The sequence below is a fragment of the Arvicanthis niloticus genome, chromosome 13 (assembly GCF_011762505.2).
Source record: "Arvicanthis niloticus isolate mArvNil1 chromosome 13, mArvNil1.pat.X, whole genome shotgun sequence".
NCBI lineage: Eukaryota > Metazoa > Chordata > Mammalia > Rodentia > Muridae > Arvicanthis > Arvicanthis niloticus.
Window position 1 is genome coordinate 6,675,606 of NC_047670.1, and position 18,325 is coordinate 6,693,930.

The 18,325-nt window shown below is 46.0% G+C and overlaps 1 protein-coding gene and 1 long non-coding RNA gene across 3 annotated transcripts; both read right to left on the minus strand.

Moving 5' to 3' along the window:
- Positions 1–3,222: 3,222 nt before the first annotated feature.
- Fabp5 (fatty acid binding protein 5) lies at positions 3,223–7,070 on the minus strand. 2 transcript variants are annotated; one of them, XM_034517483.2, is made up of 4 exons: positions 6,908–7,070; positions 4,476–4,648; positions 4,041–4,142; positions 3,223–3,497 (listed from the first exon to the last, which is right to left on the minus strand). In XM_034517483.2, exons 1-4 carry the CDS (start codon positions 6,984–6,986, stop codon positions 3,444–3,446), a joined length of 408 nt encoding a protein of 135 aa, XP_034373374.1. In that variant the 5' UTR covers positions 6,987–7,070; the 3' UTR covers positions 3,223–3,443. The 2 variants fall into 2 exon arrangements, with proteins under 2 accessions (XP_034373374.1, XP_034373375.1); XM_034517484.2 differs by lacking the exon at positions 4,476–4,648 and having other exon boundaries at positions 6,908–7,059.
- A 1,251-nt stretch (positions 7,071–8,321) lies between these two features.
- On the minus strand, positions 8,322–18,284 carry LOC143434037 (uncharacterized). The gene is made up of 2 exons (XR_013103187.1): positions 15,311–18,284; positions 8,322–9,588 (listed from the first exon to the last, which is right to left on the minus strand). It is a non-coding gene; the product is annotated as an uncharacterized LOC143434037 (long non-coding RNA).
- Between the last annotated feature and the right edge of the window lie 41 nt (positions 18,285–18,325).

Consider the following 18,325-nt stretch of genomic DNA (forward strand, 5'->3'; position numbering starts at 1 on the left):
AGGCATGTTTTAAAAACACCTCCTTCTCTGTGGAGCTTACTTTGCACAGGTGGGGAGATAGATAACAGCACAAACAACCTCACAACTAACCCAGGAAATATATAGTAAGTCAGGAAAGGCAGGGAGGGCGGGGAGGGATAAACTTTCAGAGATACGAAGGCCCTGAGTCAGAGACATAGTTGTATCCATCCGTGGCCAGAGGGCTCAGAGGAGGGCTGAGACATGTGTGGTAGGAGGTGAACCAGGAAGTTGACACAGCAAATCAGATGTGACACCATAATGATCTCAGCTTGATACCTGATTGAAATTCAAGGTCAGAGCTTATTCAATAGAGAAGTGGGGTTGGGTAGTCCCTTGAGATACTGTACCTTATTAATATCATTCATCTTCAGTAGACACATTTCACATTAGAAGTTTGACTTTCTCCCTATTCTCATGATACTGGGCAGGGCAGCAAGCAAAATCTCCTGGTCAGCCTTGTGATCCAGAGAGAAACAAAGGCCACCAGCAGTGTGCTGCTCTCGGTGGGGGCAGACCCTGAAGTGTGCTGTGTTCTCTGTGGGGGCAGACCCTCCAGTGTGTGCTCTGTTCTCTGTGGGGTCACACCCTGCAGTGTGTTGTTCTCTTGGGGTCAGACCCTGCAGTGTGTTGTTCTCTTGGGGTCAGACCCTCCAGTGTGTTCTCTGTGGGGTCAGACCCCGCAGTGTGTTCTCTGTGGGGTCAGACCCCGCAGTGTGTTCTCTGTGGGGTCACACCCTGCAGTGTGTTGTTCTCTGTGGGGTCACACCCTCCAGTGTATGCTCTGTTCTCTGTAGGGGCAGACCCTGCAGTGTGTTGTTCTCTGTGGGGTCACACCCTCCAGTGTATGCTCTGTTCTCTGTGGGGTCAGACCCTGCAGTGTGTTGTTCTCTGTGGGGTCAGACACTGCAGTGTATTGTTCTCTGTGGGGTCAGACCCTGCAGTGTTGTTCTCTGTGGGGTCAGACCCTGCGGTGTGTTCTCTGTGGGGTCAGACCCTGCAGTGTGTTCTCTGTGGGGTCAGACCCTGCAGTGTGTTGTTCTCTGTGGGGTCACACCCTCCAGTGTATGCTCTGTTCTCTGTAGGGTCAGACCCTGCAGTGTGTTGTTCTCTGTGGGGTCAGACCCTGAAGTGTGTTGTTCTATGTGGGGTCAGACCCTGCGATGTGTACTGTGTTCTCTGTGGGGGTCAGACCCTGCAGTGTATTGTTCTCTGTGGGGTCAGACCCTGCAATGTGTGCTGTGTTCTCTGTGGGGTCAGACCCTGCAGTGTATTCTCTGTGGGGTCAGACCCTGCAGTGTGTTCTCTGTGGGGTCAGACCCTGCAGTGTGTGCTCTGTTCTCTGTGGGGCAGACCTTACAGTGCTCTGTGCTGTTCTCTGTGGGGTCAGACCCTGCAGTGTGTGCTCTGTTCTCTGTGGGGCAGACCTTACAGTGCTCTGTGCTGTTCTCTGTGGGGTCTGAGCATATTCTATGCATTTTTAAAATTTACTTTTATTTGTATGTATATGGTGCACATGTGTGATTTACACCTATATGTGTGCAGAGTCTAGAACAAGACATTGAATGTCTTACTCGATCAGTCTTTGCCTTATTTCCTTGAGACAGGGTGTCTCTCACTGAGTCTGATGCAAGGCTGGTAGTTAGAAAACCCCAGTAATTCTTTTAAAAGTTGCTGAGGATTTGAACTCAGGTACTCATGCTTACACTGGAAGCACTTTTATGCACTGAACAATCTCCCCAGTCCTCAGGGTAGTGTGTGTGTGTGTGTGTGTGATCATGTGCGCACGTACAAGGTTCACAAAAATAATACCATAAATGCCCATGCAAGGCCAAAAGCGCACATCAGGTGTCTTCTACTGTTCTCTACCTCAGTGTCTCTAGACAGTCTATCACTGAGCCAGAAGTCCACACGCATTCACCCGTCTCTGGTTCTGGTGTTGGAATTACAGGCATGTTTAGCCAGGTCTGGCTCTTTGCACAGTGCAGGGGATTCCAACCCAGATCCCTGTACCTTATCAGAGTGAAGATGCTCTGGACGTGGTAACACACTGCAGTCCCAGTGTTCAGAATGAGGCAGGGTTGCAGGTTCTAGAGTGAGGTTCTATCTCCCGTTCAGGAAAAAACCATTGAGATGGTTTACTTATCAATCCAAAGTTCTGAAATCCCATTATGTACAGCTCAACTGAGTTACCACATTTCTAGAGCCCACTAGGCACCTATGGCTTATGGGCCCACACTGCCTGGCATGGGGCTAAGGTGACCAAGAAGTCACTTGTACTGCCAACTAGCTCCAAGGAATTCTCTTTTTGAGATAGGGTCCTATTATGTAGCCCAGGCTAACCTGAAGCTCATGGTCCAGCTGCTTGAGCACTGGGACTGACTAGCTTTAGGTAATTTCTGAGATGCACATGGGAGGTGGTCTTAGAAAAATCTGAGTTCACTAAAAGACTTTAACCCTGGGGTCACTGTACACTTCAGGAAGAGGCCGTGCTGAGAATAACCAAATACATTAAGTGCACATAGCGAAGTGAGTGTTGCAACCCAGCTCTACTTCCTGCGTCCTTGAATAAGTTAGCTAGTCAAACACCCTTTCTCATATTTGCAGAATGCAGATAACAGAGTCAGCCCCTCTGATGCTGTTCTGGGGAATGTGTACACAAAGATCTGTACCTATAACCTATCTCTCAAACTAAAACTCAACTCTTTACGTAGCAGTGCGTCACGTACTTCCGAATAGAAGTGCACACAGGAAGACCCAAGCGCTGTAGATAACCTGTGACGAGCACTACAGCACATTCTAAAAAGGGGGTGTCTTTGCATGTGTCCAGGGTTCAGATTTTCTCAACCCAGCAGGTCTCAGTACCTGGCAGGTCCTTCATACTCTAAATGAAAGTTCTCTTGGGGTTTATGGATGTTATAATCACACCATTTATAAGCCTGGATCTTCCTTCATACTATAAAATTTATGTAGCTATCTTTTAATAGAAATAGTCTCAAATTCTTGAGTTGACAAAGTTCAAATGATAAAGGAGCAGCTTAAATGACTGGGCATGTACTCACTGCAAAAGAAGCTAGCCATGCCTACAAACGGCTAGGATATATCAGCCGTAAGGGACCCTGAAGAACACCAGAGTTCTTTAATTCCTAGTTGGCATAATGTATCACCAATTTCCAGTTCCTTGAAGAACCCACACACGTATCATGAGTTAGCACAAACACGTTTATTTACTCAACAAAGGAGCGATCCTGGGCAAGCCAACAGTTTGACATGGTTTCGTGTAAAGTGTTTGTAAGAAAGAGAACTGAACAGTCACGAAAAATAAAGCCAAGGAAGTGAGGCCGTATGGGTGTTTACGACCTGCTTATTGAATTGGGCTTCTTCACTCTGGTCGCGGACTCCTGTCCAGGATGACGATGGGGTCCTCATTGCACCTTCTCATAGATCCGAGTGCAGGTGGCATTGTTCATGACACATTCCTAGAAGAAGAGTGATACAGACTCAGGCTGACTGTACGTGTCAGAGCATGTGTTGTAGGCAGAATCCTATAAAAGCTTCTAACAGACCTGGCTAACAGGAAAAACACATTTCGGGATTTCTGGACTCGAGAAAACCTGGGACCTGCTGTTCTGTTTATCTACAGATAAACATTTGCTACCCTGAAGACTGAAGCACTGGATATACTCTCTAAATTACTCATGTGGTTTTGGCAAATATTCCTTACTTTAAATAAATGGGGGGAGGGGATATATGTACCAGGAGAGGGTTGCACGGTAGCCTGCCAGCCCTCACAGAAGTACCGCAGCGCAGGGAGACCGCTCAGGCACGTTCTGGGAATCACATCACATCGCTGTCCCCACAAGGCCTGCCTCAGTAATGAGGGCTCCTCTTTCTAACTTGTTGTTTTGAGTATTTTCCTCCTAAGTCTCCTTCTCTTGTTAAAAAGCCAACAACCAAGGATGGCTGTGAGACCGTGGCTGCAAGCGCAGATGGCAGCACGACACAAGGCCCTGCATACTTACCACCACCATCTTCCCATCCTTCAGCTTCCGTGTTATGGTGCTTTCCTTCCCGTCCCACTTCTGGTGCTGGACCAGGGCGCCATCGGTGAAGGTGCAAACCGTCTGCAAACAACGCAGGGGACTTCACAATCTTCCAAACTGCAGGAAGCCCCACCGCCCCAACACACCTTCACCTTTCCTTCTCTACTTCATTCACCAAATTGATTTTATTCACAATATAACTATGTGCATTTCTAGCTAGAGACTCATATAACATGTCTTCACTTCATAGTCCTGGGACTTTTACTAATTTATCAAAATTCAACTCCATACAGTAATTTTTTTCACTCAGCCCTTGGCAATAAGTACAGACATTGTCAATGCAGCATAACCTGCCATTCTAGAATGAATTCTAGGTGGTGAGCTTCTGCCACCTCACAGTATGTTGTAGCTGACCTCGGTTTTCCTGCCATCCGCCGTAGTTTCATCAAACTTCTCTCCCAGGGTACAAGAGAACACTGTCGTCTTCACTGTGCTCTCGGTTTTGACTGTGATGTTGTTGCCGTCACAAGTAATGATACAGTCTGGTTTGGCCATGGCACCCATTTTCCTAAGAGCCAGTCCTACTCCTGTGGACGGGAGATAACATAGGGAGTGGTTAGAATTTGCACAATACAAGCAAGGATTCATTTGTAATCACCCCACTTGCCAGCCTATGCTTACTGACTCACTGACATGCAAATATCTGCCATGTTGCTCACATTATACACTAAGCCTCGTGGCCATCCTGAGATGGGGGCCAGCAGGGGTGATGTCTCCTCTGGACAGATGAGAGCCGGCAAGCACCTTTAGCCAGAAGTGACAGAACTCAAGGTCAACAGTACTGACAACACGACTCTAAATCTCAGTTACTAACCACTGAGCTACTAGTCCTCTCCTTAACCTTAAATAATGCAGCTGACACACATGTAATTCCAGCATTCAAGGCACAGAGATCAGAGGGTCAAGAGTTCAAGGTCATTCTAAGCTGCATAGAGACCATGTTCCCCAAACAACAATGTAAATATAAAAGCAGTTGGAGGGTGTTTTTAAATAAACTTTCCATCTAAACAGCACAGTATTTTAACTGAGGAACGTGGCTCTGATGTTCATAAGTAGGGGGAAAGATACACCCTGGGAAAGAACGAACATTTCAAAGCTGTGTGACAGTGTAACATTTTCCGTGGTGAGGAAGGCTCTTTCTGTGCTATCTGAAAACACCGTACTATTTGAGTATCTGGTTGATTTTTATTTTGCATAGTTAGTTTATTTACAGTAGTTACACAGGTATGAAATTCCACACTACTGAGTTTATGTACTTGTCCGTGGCAGTAACATTCATATAGAACCTAGGACATTTTCACAAGAAAGGAGACTCTGACCCAAGCAGAATGACCTATCGGGATGCTCAGCCAGCCTTCCGGTGTCTCCATGCAGTCTTCCTCTGTGCTCCCTCCTACGCTGTCCACCATCTATGGGTAAGGCCCATTACCTTCCTAACTCCTGAATCCAGAGAACTGGCCACTCAAGCCTAAGCACCCAGCTGCTTTCAAACAGTGCTCTCACTCGCACCTGTGTGGCTTCGTGCACATGCACGTGCACAGACGTCTGGGCTGAGGCCAGCAAATGGCACTTTCCAGATTCATCCTGATTTAGTCTTCCAGTGTGGACAAGGAAAGACACAAAACCCTAATGCATTCACATTCTGACAATAGTATAAACACAAACATCATTCATCAGGAGCCAGACTTAGCCCCATAGTGTGAATGAATGAAGGCTGGTTCTGAACATCCAGGGATATTGGGAACAACAGCCCGTGAGGCTGCCTCCTACTACCAGTACTTCTTCAGAGTGGCTGTTCACTTAACCCCATCCCACTTCCTAGCATCTGTGACAAAGGTCCATTTCGTAGTCTGTTCTGTGTGTCTACCAACACATCCCTAAGAGTAGGCAAAAGTAGCAACAGACAACAAAGCACTATTTCCAGTTTGGGTGAACTTGAACCTTGCTCACTCTCTGGTTAGGCTTTAAGGAGCAAGTGCCTGCTGCAAGGCCACACCCATCTTGGAGCAGTTGGCAACCGCAGGCCAGCAGCAGCAGTTTCTGATTATGGTTTTCCAGCCAAGCCCAAGTCTCCTTGCTCCTCATCCTCCAGAATCAAGAGAAAGAAGCAGAACAGAACGGTCGCAAGACTATAACCATGCACAATGTGTGTCTCTGCGCTGCGCCCACAGGCCACCAGCTATCGCCTGTGCAGCGCCGCGGGTGCCACGCCTAACCAGTGGCGAGGAGAGGACCTAAGAGATGCAGCGGAGAAATGGAACTAAGCATCATTCATTGCCTCTAAAGAGCTTCTGCAGAAACCACGCCCTACCACGCGGTGTCCTCTCAGAGACGGGGGGGGGGGGGGGGGGGGGGGACACTGGCGCCATCGAGGAACAAAAGATGCGGCAAGGTGGGAAAGGAGAGTGTGTGCTGCTACGCCTGGGGGGGGGGGGGGAAGGTGATGGGGCAGGACGGTGGCACCAGATGAGGATAGAAAGAGGAGTGGGGATAACATTAAGGAGCAACTGAGGGGCTGTTTGTAAGGGGTTCACAGCAGTACGGCTGGCAGGCACCTGTGAAGGACCGGAAGCAATGTGGGGAGGGGGGCTGCCTTGGGGGCAAGAAGGAGCAAGAAGGAGAGGAGCCGGGTGACCCACCACGTCCGGAGCCCGCGGCAAAGGCGGGCTCTCCATTCTAACCACGTCATGGTGCTCAGCGCAGCTCCCCGGCCGCGTGGTGGAAGGGAACCAACACATCCCCACAAGGATGAGGACCCAGGGAGGGGTTCGGCGATAAAGTCTCACCTAGCTCTTTCATGTACTCCTCAAAGCCGTGGCTTTCCAACAGGCGCCACTTCCCTTCGAGGTCCTTAAGGCTGGCCATGGCGGGAGGGAGAGCACAAAAGCAGCAAGGAGACGCGGTGGCGGGGGCGCTGTTCGGCTCCTGGCGCCATCTGCGCTTATATCCTCGTTGGTGTGGGGGGTGGTGTCGGGCAGCCAATAGGAGGCGCGCCTCAGCCTGGTACCGCCCCTCGCCACGCCCGGACTCGTGCGCCTTGGGCTGTGCCGGGGGTCTGAAGGTGCCACCCTGGCTGCGCCGGACTGGCACGCCACACGTCTCCCGCAGCAACTGCAAGCTGCGACTCGCCTGGCGCGCCCTATGCCTTCCTTAGTGACAGCTCCGGCACAGTCCCCCCCCCCACCGCCATCCGGGGACAGCATGGAGCTCACCGGCCTGCGCGCTGTGGTGTCACCGTCCTGCGGCTTTTGCTAAGTACCTAGGAGGGACTAATTAGCCATCGCTTGGCGCTTTGGGGTTGAATGGCTGGTTACTGAGTTAATTAATAAACTGCAATCTCCTTAGCCTTGACCGTACATCCTATTCCCTCACGAAAGAACCTTCTGACCCCACCCCCCACCTCCTAGGGCCTCACCAGGGCCTCTTGGTTGTCTGCTAGACAATCCTGGCAGCAGTCTCTGAGTGAAATTAGGATGCTTTACAAATCCGTTTTCTCCACTAAACTAGCAAGTTTCAGCTTAAGTAACTGCCATTTCCTGAAATATCTTACTAGCTTCTATTCTATTCCCCAATTAGAGATCAAAACTATTACTTCATCCTTTGAGGAAGTCTGGCCCAGCTACAAATTAGTAAATTGCATAGCATGCATTGACTATAAAAATCATATATTATCACTTTGATATGCACTGAAGTCCCACAAAATATAAGGCTCCAAGGACTGGAGCTGACAGATGGATGACCACAGAACCTGAGTGCGTGTGGAGGGTGGGGGTGGGGAGGATAAGGGTGGGGGATGGGGAGCCGTGGGAAATACAGGGAGACAAAGGGAGCACATTTTATGAGACAGTCAGAAGCGGAATTGAATAAAGTTTATGGAGAGGCAGAATTAAGCCTGGGTTTAATTCATATAGCCCAGGTTAGCGTCAAACTTCATATGTAGCTAGCTCCTGCTCATGGGTCTCCAGCTACCCTGTGCTGACATTACAAGTGTGGACAACATACTCTATTGAAGTTGTCATACACAGTGAAAGTCAAGAATAAAATATCCACCAGTAGTGAGGGCCCATCTCACAGTTACTGAGTCTCACTTTCAGTGTCATTTTTAATAAGTTACATCTGACATTCCAAGCTTTGTTGGGGCTCAGGTTTGTATTAGGTAAGTTTGCCCAACTACAGACTAATGTAAACGTCCTGAGTCTGTTTGAGGGCAGCTGAGCCATGATTTTTTAATGGTATATACAATAACTCCAAATGAGTTTATTCACATACAGTGATGCTGATCTCCCAGCTGAGGAAATGACTCCAGGAGTGAAAGGTTACTTCAGATCCCCAGCAGCCACATGAAAGCTGGGTGCAAGTGTCTGCAACCCTAGAACTGAGGGATAGATGGGCAGATCACTGGAGCTCACTGGTACGGCCAATCTAGCCATTTGACAAGCTTCAGGTTCAGTCAGAGGTCCTGTGGTTAAGAAAACAAGGTGGCAGACAGCTGATGTCACAGCTCCATGTCCACATACATGTGTACACATGCAGGCCTATGAACACACACACACACACACACACACGACAATTTATACTTACAGTATTCTTTGGCTTAAGAACATCTTTTCAAAGCTCTCCAAAGACCTGCAGCTTCTCAGACCAGCTCAAAGTATGCCAGACATACATGATGGTGCGGTATTTTTATCTGCTAAGGCATTGATGTGTCCTGAGCCTCCACATCACACTGACTGAACCCATCAGTTCTCTTGTGTATGGAATGACTTTTCTCAGAGCGTCATTTTTACCGACTCTTACTGCCTGCTCCCACACCTCAATGGAGGTAATATGGGCTGAAATGAAAATGTCTCCACCCAGACAGGCTATTACATGGAGGCAATGTCAGCTTATTGAGTTTCTACTATGCACTGCGTGGTCCTTCCTGGCATTTACACAGATGACCTTTAATGCCCAGCAGTTACTGAGGAGGTTATCCCCGTTTCTCAGGAGAGGAAACGAGGCTAGGAAAGTGGGTGCTGTGGAGTTGTAGGACTGGAATCTGCACTGAGGACTTTCTCACGAAACATCTTGTGAAACAGGACCACACCTGCCTGTCCTTTGTTCGTGATGCTTGTAAGGGAGGTGAGAGCAGAGGCCACAAGACACTCTGCCAAGATGCTAATTATTTTATCATTCCTCACACAATTAAAATCTGAGAAGCATCTAGCATGCATCCCCTTTATTACAAGTTTCTACTCCAAATTTTGGGTTGGAACCCCAGTGTCCCACAATCCATTTACACACTGACTTGGCCATGTGGGTGTCCACATCTGAGACTCCTTTTCTCAGAAAGCAATGGTGTTCTGAAAGACTCTGAGGAAAGCGATGCTTCTTTTAGATTGAAAATCCCAGGCTGGTCGCCTCCTGTGTGTCTAGACTCTTCCTCATCGAGTGCTGTCTCCATGTTTTCTGCAGTGTGGGATCCAACCTGGAGATGATAGCCAAGATACAGTGTATCAACTCTTAGACTCTCATAATAAACCAAGTCACAGAAATGTCAAAAGCAGAGAGGTAGTAGTTAAAAATAGTTTGAATCCTCAGGTGTTACTTAAAACCTAACTTTTCTCCTTTTTTGCAGTACTGGGGACTTGACTCAGGGTCTTACATACACTAGGTAAGGATTCTGCCATAAAACTATATCCACAACCCTCTTTTGACTGTTTGAATTTTGAGATAGAGTTTCACCTGGTTGCCCAGATTGACCTTCAACTTTCAGACCTCCTGCCTCAAGCTACTGAGTAGCTGAAATGATAGCCTTATGTTAACCTCTGTGTTTGTGTGTGTGTGTGTGTGTTCGTTTGCATGTTTAGGAATGTACATACACAGGAATATGGTAAGTATAGAGATCAGTTCCTGTATTCCTCCAGAGCTGTCCACATTGTTTTGTTTGTCTTGAGACAGGGTTTCTCACCAGAACCTAGAGCTGGATAATTCTGTGCTAGGACAGCTAAGCTCGTGAGCCTCTGAAACTTAACTTTAGACATAATGTTTGCTTTGATGGGTAAACTAATCCTCTTCTAGATAAGTGCACCTTAGAGAGGTGGAAATCTGAAATACCCGTCATTGTCTGATACAGCCAAGGACATGTTTACCACTGTATCGTGAGGGTAACAATCCCTCAAACTCTTGGCACCTCACCTGAGCATGTAAGAAGTGCCCACATGTGCACACATGCATGTGCACACATGCAGTTCATCTGAGATTCTCCTTCATCATTGGTTTTCATTTACAAATTCTATTTTAACTGCTGAGGCTTTTTATATTAACAATAAAGCATGATAGTGCATTGCAGGAAGTTTAGAAAATGCAGGGATGCATAAAGGAAATAAGAATTCATCTGTGTGTGTGTGGGGGGGGGGATTTGCATGTGTTGTATACACAAAAACCACGACTGCAGTCTTTAACATTTACACACTTTTCTGTCCTGTTTCATGATTTCATACATCATGCAAATATGGACTGTGACTGTTTCTGACACACACATTAAGTTGAGAGTATGGCTCCCATCACACTACGCAGTTGCTGTTTTGTTCTTTTGAACATGCTCAGTACTGTGCACACAATCCAAAGCCTGCCTTTGAAACAGATGCTGTCTTCAGGCCTGTGGGCATGTTCAGATTCTCACAGGTCCCTGACCACAGAGCTCGCCCTTAGCCTACAGGGCCATCTCTAGTGTAAATCTCTTCGTATTTTCTTAGGCACATTCGATCTCTTAGGAGCAGTCAATTCTGTCTGAACCGATGGCTTCAACACCTTGCACACTTCCTTTTGGAATGAGCCCGAGTTAATGTTCAGACTTGAAGAGGCCAACAGAAAATCCATGTGAAAGGCCTAAGACTCCTCTTGTCTCACCTAAACGAGGAGCCTAAGGATTCCGGTCTACACATGCAGTTCTCTCTCTCCTTTGAAACCTGTAGCACCTGTGTTACCCAGCTCTTCCTCAACAACAGCTGCAGGGACTTATCAATGGCCCCGTTAAGCAGGGCTCTCTATGGGTGGGAAGAATGAAGGCTCAGGAACTCCTTGCAGCTTTTCCTCTAGCCACTGCAAACAGATGAGGCCCGAGCAAAGTTTCTGAGCCCCATGTACAACTCAGACAATAGCTCCGGGCCCTGAATGGAGAGCCTCAAAATTACTCTATTGCCACCTAGTGGTGATAGCGAAACATTTCTCCTGGGCCTTATTTGATTAGCTCTGATGGCCTGTTGCGTCCTCATTTGTGGACAGGTAGCTTTGGAACACGGAGCGTGATTTCATTTACAGACACCCCAGTGGCTGTTGGGTAGGCAGATGCACCTCTCACCCGGTTCCTCATCCTATATAATCATTCCTAAGGGCAGTAAGTATCAGTGCCCTAGCAATGCAGCTGCTAAGAAAAAAAGAGGGAACACCACATTAAAGAAATGATGGCATAGAATACCCAAAGTAATTCAGGTTTAGACAGTTAAGTATTCCTTAAGTGCCTGGCAAGATGCACTTAAAAAGCAGAAGAGCTAAGCGTAAAGAGCGATCTGTCTGCAGTGACACTCTCATGTTTTAGCGTCTGGACAAACCTTACTTTGTAAGACTGCATACTCAGATCCAGTAGGTCCAGAGCAGGGCCTGGGTTCTTCTCACCTACTAATTCCTTACTGGTGTTAATACAAACAAAACAAAGATAGACCACCAGGCATTAAAGGGAACTTTTAGAAAAAAAGATTTTGACCTTTTGACCTACTTAAAAGAAATGAGTCACGTGTTTCTGGCAGGTGTTTTGAGTTCCATTAATAGGACTTTCTAGAACCACATGTAGATTAGACATTTGGGCCAGGCTGCGGTGGCGCACACCTTTAATCCCAGCACTTGGGAGGCAGAGGCAGGCGGATTTCTGAGTTTGAGGCCAGCCTGGTCTACAGAGTGAGTTCCAGGACAGCCAGGGCTACACAGAGAAACCCTGTCTCAAAAAACAAGAAACAAAAAACAAAAAACAAACAAACAAAAAAAAGGATTAAACATTTGGAATTGTAACCTCTAAATCTTCTATATAGGTGACACTATGACAGGAAGACAAGGAAGATCCCAGTGACCATGTTCACAGAGGTGACATCGAGGCACCGCTGAGCAGTCAGAATGGCTTCTGGTGACACTGTCCCTCACACACAGGCTGCCAACAGCAATTCTAAACTAATTTTTTTAAATGGTCAACACAGCATAACCCTGACTCACTTGATTACAATTCTTCCAGTCACAGCGTGACCACACTTGGAGTGAAGCTGCTCCAAGTAGCTCACAGCTGAGTCGCTCTGACTAAAACATCTGCCATCTCCATGCTGAGCTGGTTAGACAGGTAACTTTCTTCTAGGACATGGCCCAACACAACTAAGACAGAGATAGAAGAGGAACCTTCACTCATGGCTGGGTGATATTATAAACTGAACTCTGTTTGGTGTTATCCACTAAGGCCAGCCTGAGCTACACAGTGAGTTGCAGGTATAGTAAGACCACATAACCAGACCTTGTCTAAAGAATAAATCGAAGGAATAAAAGAAGGGAGGAGGGAGGGAGGGAGGGAGGGAGGGAGGGAAGAAGGAAGGAAGGAAGGAAGGAAGGAAGGAAAAAAGGAAGGAAGGGGAAAGAAAGGCAAGGAGGGAATTGCAATATTTTTGAAAAACTGTTTGAGAAAATTCCATTCATTTGAAGCTGTTCATGGAGTGGAGAGCTGCAGACTCACACAGACCCTTTTTCCCTCTCATAGACACAAAAGACACTCAAGACTGTGCCATATTAGGTTCTACTTAGATCAAGGCCTGTTTCTGTTGAGGACTTGCACTCTGCCTCAACGCTTTTGTCGCTAGGTGCTCTGGTCAAGAGAGAGAATGGGGCTGCAGGGGCAGGAGACTCGAAGAATGGAGACCAAACAGGGTGTGATCAAGTCTCTTTTTTATCAAGTCTCTCTTCTATTTTCTCAAGTCTCTCCTATTGAAGGGAATTCTGAGGTATTTATATACACAAGCAGGAGAACACAGGTGAAAACACTTTACCATACAGTGCACCATACAGCTGAGGTCACTAAACAGCAAAACAAGCTATGTGGGATAAACAATATATTTATCAGAGTGTGCTTCAGCTGTTATAGGCTTTTGACAACCAAGTCTTTCATCAGGGTATATGGTTCCAGATGGCTGCAAAGTTGATCTAGCCGCTTTCTACTAAAGTTGGCTCCCAACATGTTTCAGCAACAGATTTTTCCAGGTGAGAAAGACATTAAGGTTCAACTCCAGTCTTGTACCAGGAAAGCCAGGAACCATTACTACTGTCTTACCCAGCCCCCAAACTTCCTCTGGTTTTTTTTTTTTTTTTTTCAGCTGAAAGTATTGGCATTGACATAATTTAATTAAGCATGTGTGAAATGGCTGTGTTCCAAAGTCTGAAATTGATGTAATAATGAAAGTGTGATGTGGCACTCCCGATAGCATCTTTACTGTCACACCTGATCACTCCTGCTCAGCGGCAGAGCTCAGGAGGCAGCTTCCATCTTTTAATTGCATTTTACATGCTGTTCATCCCTGGCCCCAAAGCAATTACATTTTAGAAAAATATTTCACTGAAGTAAGGTCCCAAATAATAAAGTTACTTTGGCTCAGGATGTCTCTAGCAGATAAAGATCACTATTCCTAATTGTCACCTCCTGGGGCTGCTTCATACACACATACACACACACACACACAAATCTCACTTAGATTAAAAAGTGGAGGAGCTAAAGACGTACATTCTCATGGTATTTGTGAAAGTTAAGCAGTCGCTCAGCTGTGGTACTCCCTTATAGAAATGGCTAGTCACCTGGTACAGCACGTGTTATGAGGAATATAAAAAGCTGAATACGTTGTTGGTCTCCTCACCATCCCTCAGAATGTCTCAGGAAGCACACAGCTTCTTGACGGTTCTAAGAGCAAGTTCTCACTATAGCCTTAGGTCATTAACAGAGGGCCTGGGAATCAGTAGGGAGTATGATCCATGAAGTTTTAAATATTTTTAAGTTTTAATTTATTTGGGGGGCAGTGTCCAGGGACCCATGTCAGGCAGTTGGCCTGCACTGAGTGGCAAGTACCCAAACCTGATAAGACATCACACGAGCCCCTCCCACAGTATTTTAAAACTGAATCAGAGTGAATATTTTTGTAGGTTAAATAGCACGTTCTTGTGGTTGAACCAAATATCTGGTTTGTCTGGAGCATGTCTGGAAATGACGTGGGGTTTCCCCCTCCCCATTAAATTGATATAAGTATATATTTTGAACTACCTTGTGACCCTAGGCTTATCTCTCAAATACTTTTTTTATTTTTTTATCCTAGTGAATATGTCCAATTCTTTGACCCAACTGAAACTCCTATCCCCAAATATAGATCAAAATCTAGAAATCAGAGCCGATCACACTCTCCTTAACATTGTCCCCTCTCAGTTACTGTTTTGCTATACTGCCCAAGTATGACTTCAGTGCTCAGAACCTTCCTCTGTTCATCACCACCTAGGATGATGGCTTCATTCTGCAAAGTTTGTCATCCTCCTTGCTCAGAAGACTGTGCTTGGCCTCCGCAGTTATGGCCTTGCTCCCAGACCACACACAGGCACAAACACTCTTATGTGAGTCTGCATTTTCTCTCTCACTCCTGACTCAGGGAACTCTTCCTCCATAATGTACCCCTAACTCTTCCCTGTTTTGTTGCATGACTTCCATCTGTCCAAGGACAGTGTTCTACTAGCTCACCATAGATAGATAGATAGATAGATAGATAGATAGATAATGGATGGATTGATAGATGGATGGATAGATAAATAGATGGTATTGAGTTAGGGATATATATATATATATATATATATATATATATATATATATATATGTGTGTGTGTGTGTGTGTGTGTGTGTGTGTATGAATGTATCTGTATGTACACACACTGACACATACATCCCTGGCTCTAGACCATCTTCCAGCTCCCAAAATAAAAGCTATCACCTTTCACCTATAAGCAAGTTAAATATCCTATTCCCATCACCATCTCCTTCACATGAGTCACTTAGCATCTTAAGCCAAGCATCTCAGACAGACAGATATGAGGTATACATGAGTAGTTCATCTGGAGGAAAACCCCTTCCAAGAGAAAGAAGTTCTCACCAGTGGGAAGGACAGGCGGGCGGGAGGACGTGTGACTTTGAGGTCCTGAGCAGTGAGTCTCATTGGCACCTTGGCGAAGCTATTCAGGACAGGTCTTACAATTCTCCATCTCAAGGTTGGGACAACAGGAGACTTAGTAATCAGCAGTCCTCCTGAATCCTGGAAGGCTGATGGGGGAAGGGTGTCTAATTCCAGACACAATTAGCCTGCTCCTCCTGATGACAGAGCCCACTAGGAATGGAGCAGCTGCTTCTGTTGAAAGCCACCCGCAGGTCCCAGACAGTCAGTGCCAGAGGGAGGGCACCTCGGCCACAGGCCATGTCCATGGGCTCAAGGTGATTAGCAGCTTGCTCTCACTACGTCAGTAAATTTATGAGAGCACTGTGCTCACTACCAGACCTCATAACTTATCTCCAGTTCTCATTCTCTGTGATCGTTGTGTATGGCCTGGCTGGCATCTTTATAATCTTTAACGTTCTCTTCTCTCTGCCCACCCCCATTCTGATGATTAAGCCCAGTGTCCCATGCATGCTGGGTAAGTGCTAAGCCACAGAAAACACCCCAGCCTTAGAACCTTTTTTTCATGGCATCTTCTACTTCTGCATCATTTTTTTCTCCTTAGTCTCCTCGTCTCCAAGTGTTGAGATTTACAGGCTCATGTTTGGGTTTCTCATTCCAGTCAATATTTCAACATCAGTAACCTCTCCAATCATATGACTTTTGCATTACCTGCCACCACACGAAGGACTTCTGAATCTCAATGCCCAGTAAGGTCATGTTTTTTTTTTTTTCCTTTGAGTTTGTTTATATATGTGTATTGCGTTGATGGATTTCCATATATTGAGACATCCCTGCATCCCTGGGATGAAGCCTACTTGATCATGGTGAATGATCATTTTGATGTGTTCTTGGATTCAGTTTCTGAGAATTTTATTGAGTATTTTTGCATCAATATTTATAAGGAAAATTTGTCTGAAGTTCTCTTTCTTTATTGGATTTGTTGGATCTTTGTATGGCTTAGGTAGAAGCATAACTGTGCCTTCATAGAACAAATTGGGTAGTGTTCCTTCTGTTTCTATTTTGTGGAACAGTTTGATGAGTATTGGTATTAGGTCTTCTTCAAAGATCTGATAGAACTCTTGAATTCTTGTCCTGGGCGTTTTTTTTTGGCGGGGGGGGGGACTTTTTAATGACTGCTGCTATTTCTTTAGGGGTTACCATTCTGTTTAGATGGTTTATCTGATCATAATTTAACTTTGGCACCTGGTATCTAGAAAATTGTCCATTTAATCCAGATTTTCCAGTTTTGTTGAGTACAGGCATTTGTAGTAGGATCTGATGATTTTTTTAAGTTTCCTCAGTCTCTGTTGTTATGTCTCCCTTTTCATTTCTGATTTTATTAATTTGGATACTGTCTCTGTGTCCTCTGGTTAATCTGGCTAAGGGTTTATCTATCTTACCAATTTTTCTCAAAGAACCAGCTCCTGGTTTTGTTGATTCTTTGTATAGTTCTTTTTGTTTCTACTTGGTTGATTTCAGCCCTGAGTTTGATTATTTCCTGCCGTCTACTCCTCTTGGGTGTATTTGCTTCTTTTTGTTCTAGAGCTTTCAGATGTGTTGTCAAGATGCTAGTGTGTGCTTTCTCCAGTTTCTTTTTGGAGGCACTCAGAGCTATGAGTTTTCCTCTTGGCATTGTAGGAAGCCGCTGTTAGCAGTGGTTACACGTTTGCATTTCCAAGATGGCACTGGCCTTGTGTTTTCCCAGCAGTAAACAGTTAACTGCGCAGATGCAAAGGCAGAGAGCCCGCCAAAGTCACTGCCAATCCTGAGGCGTAATATTGGGTGGTGAGCAAACAGCCAATCAGAAGTGAATACGTCACTCTAGGGTGTATTTTAAGCTAGGCCCCTTCCGCGTCTCAGCCCTTCCGTTTCTTCCCGTGTCCTTCCGCATTTTCCACGTGTGTGTCACAGAGTAAAGTCCTCGTTTGCAGTAACTACCTGAATACTGTCTCTCGTGTTTCTCTTCTGGGCGTGGGGCGACACAGGAGGCGCACGTTAGATCTGGCGCCAAGAACCCGGGAATTTCAAGGCGCAGCGGAAGGCCCCGGAGACTCGAAGAGGGTTAAAAGACTGCAGGTGTTCGAGGTACACCTTTGGAAGATATGCCTGGGGTGGCGGTTGTGGCAAGCGGATTTAAATTCACCGCTGCCGCTCCACTAGCTAGTCTCTTGCTTGCATTGCATTTGTTTTTAACTTATGTGTGTTGTGAGAGGGTGGGCCACTCTGGCATACCAGAACCAAGGTGTGTTAGCCAGCTACAGGCAAGGCCTGGTCATAGAATAGGGTGTTCAAAGGGAACAAGGACTGCTGCAGAGTCCATTAAGCTGACCCTCCATTTTTCTTTAGGTTATCCAACTTTCAGAATAATTCTGATGTCTTGGATTGTAAGAATGTTACATGCCTTTTGGCACAATGCTGGAATGGATCACTAGACACAGACATGGTTAATAAAGTTACAACAGCTACTGTTGTTAATCAAATTTCAGAAAAGACCTCTGAGGCTTTGACCCTCCCACAGAAAATGGATGCGTTACAGGCATCCTGTTGGTCATTCAGAGAGTTGATTTGTTCCGAGCCCATGTGGAGCAGCTCAGGGATGTGGTTCAAATAAGCTGAGTGTCAGCAACCCCACATCCAGGTATTACACCTCTGAGATTTGTGAATGATACATTTATTTAAAGCCATGATCTTTCTGCTTATTTAAAAGGAAAGTGGAATGGGAAGTTGGACCAGGTACAACACCAATTGCAGATCCGGATTTCGAGCCTTGTTGGAACACGAGTGGAACCTGTTACCCCTGGAGATTTTACTTCTTGAATTTCTTCTGCCTTTTCTTTCTTTCTTTCTTTCTTTTTTTTTTTTTAATATTCTTTTTTTTTATTAGATCTTTCATTTACACTTCAGATACCATCCCGTTTCCCCATTCCCCCCCCCCTTAGAAAACCCCTATCCCAT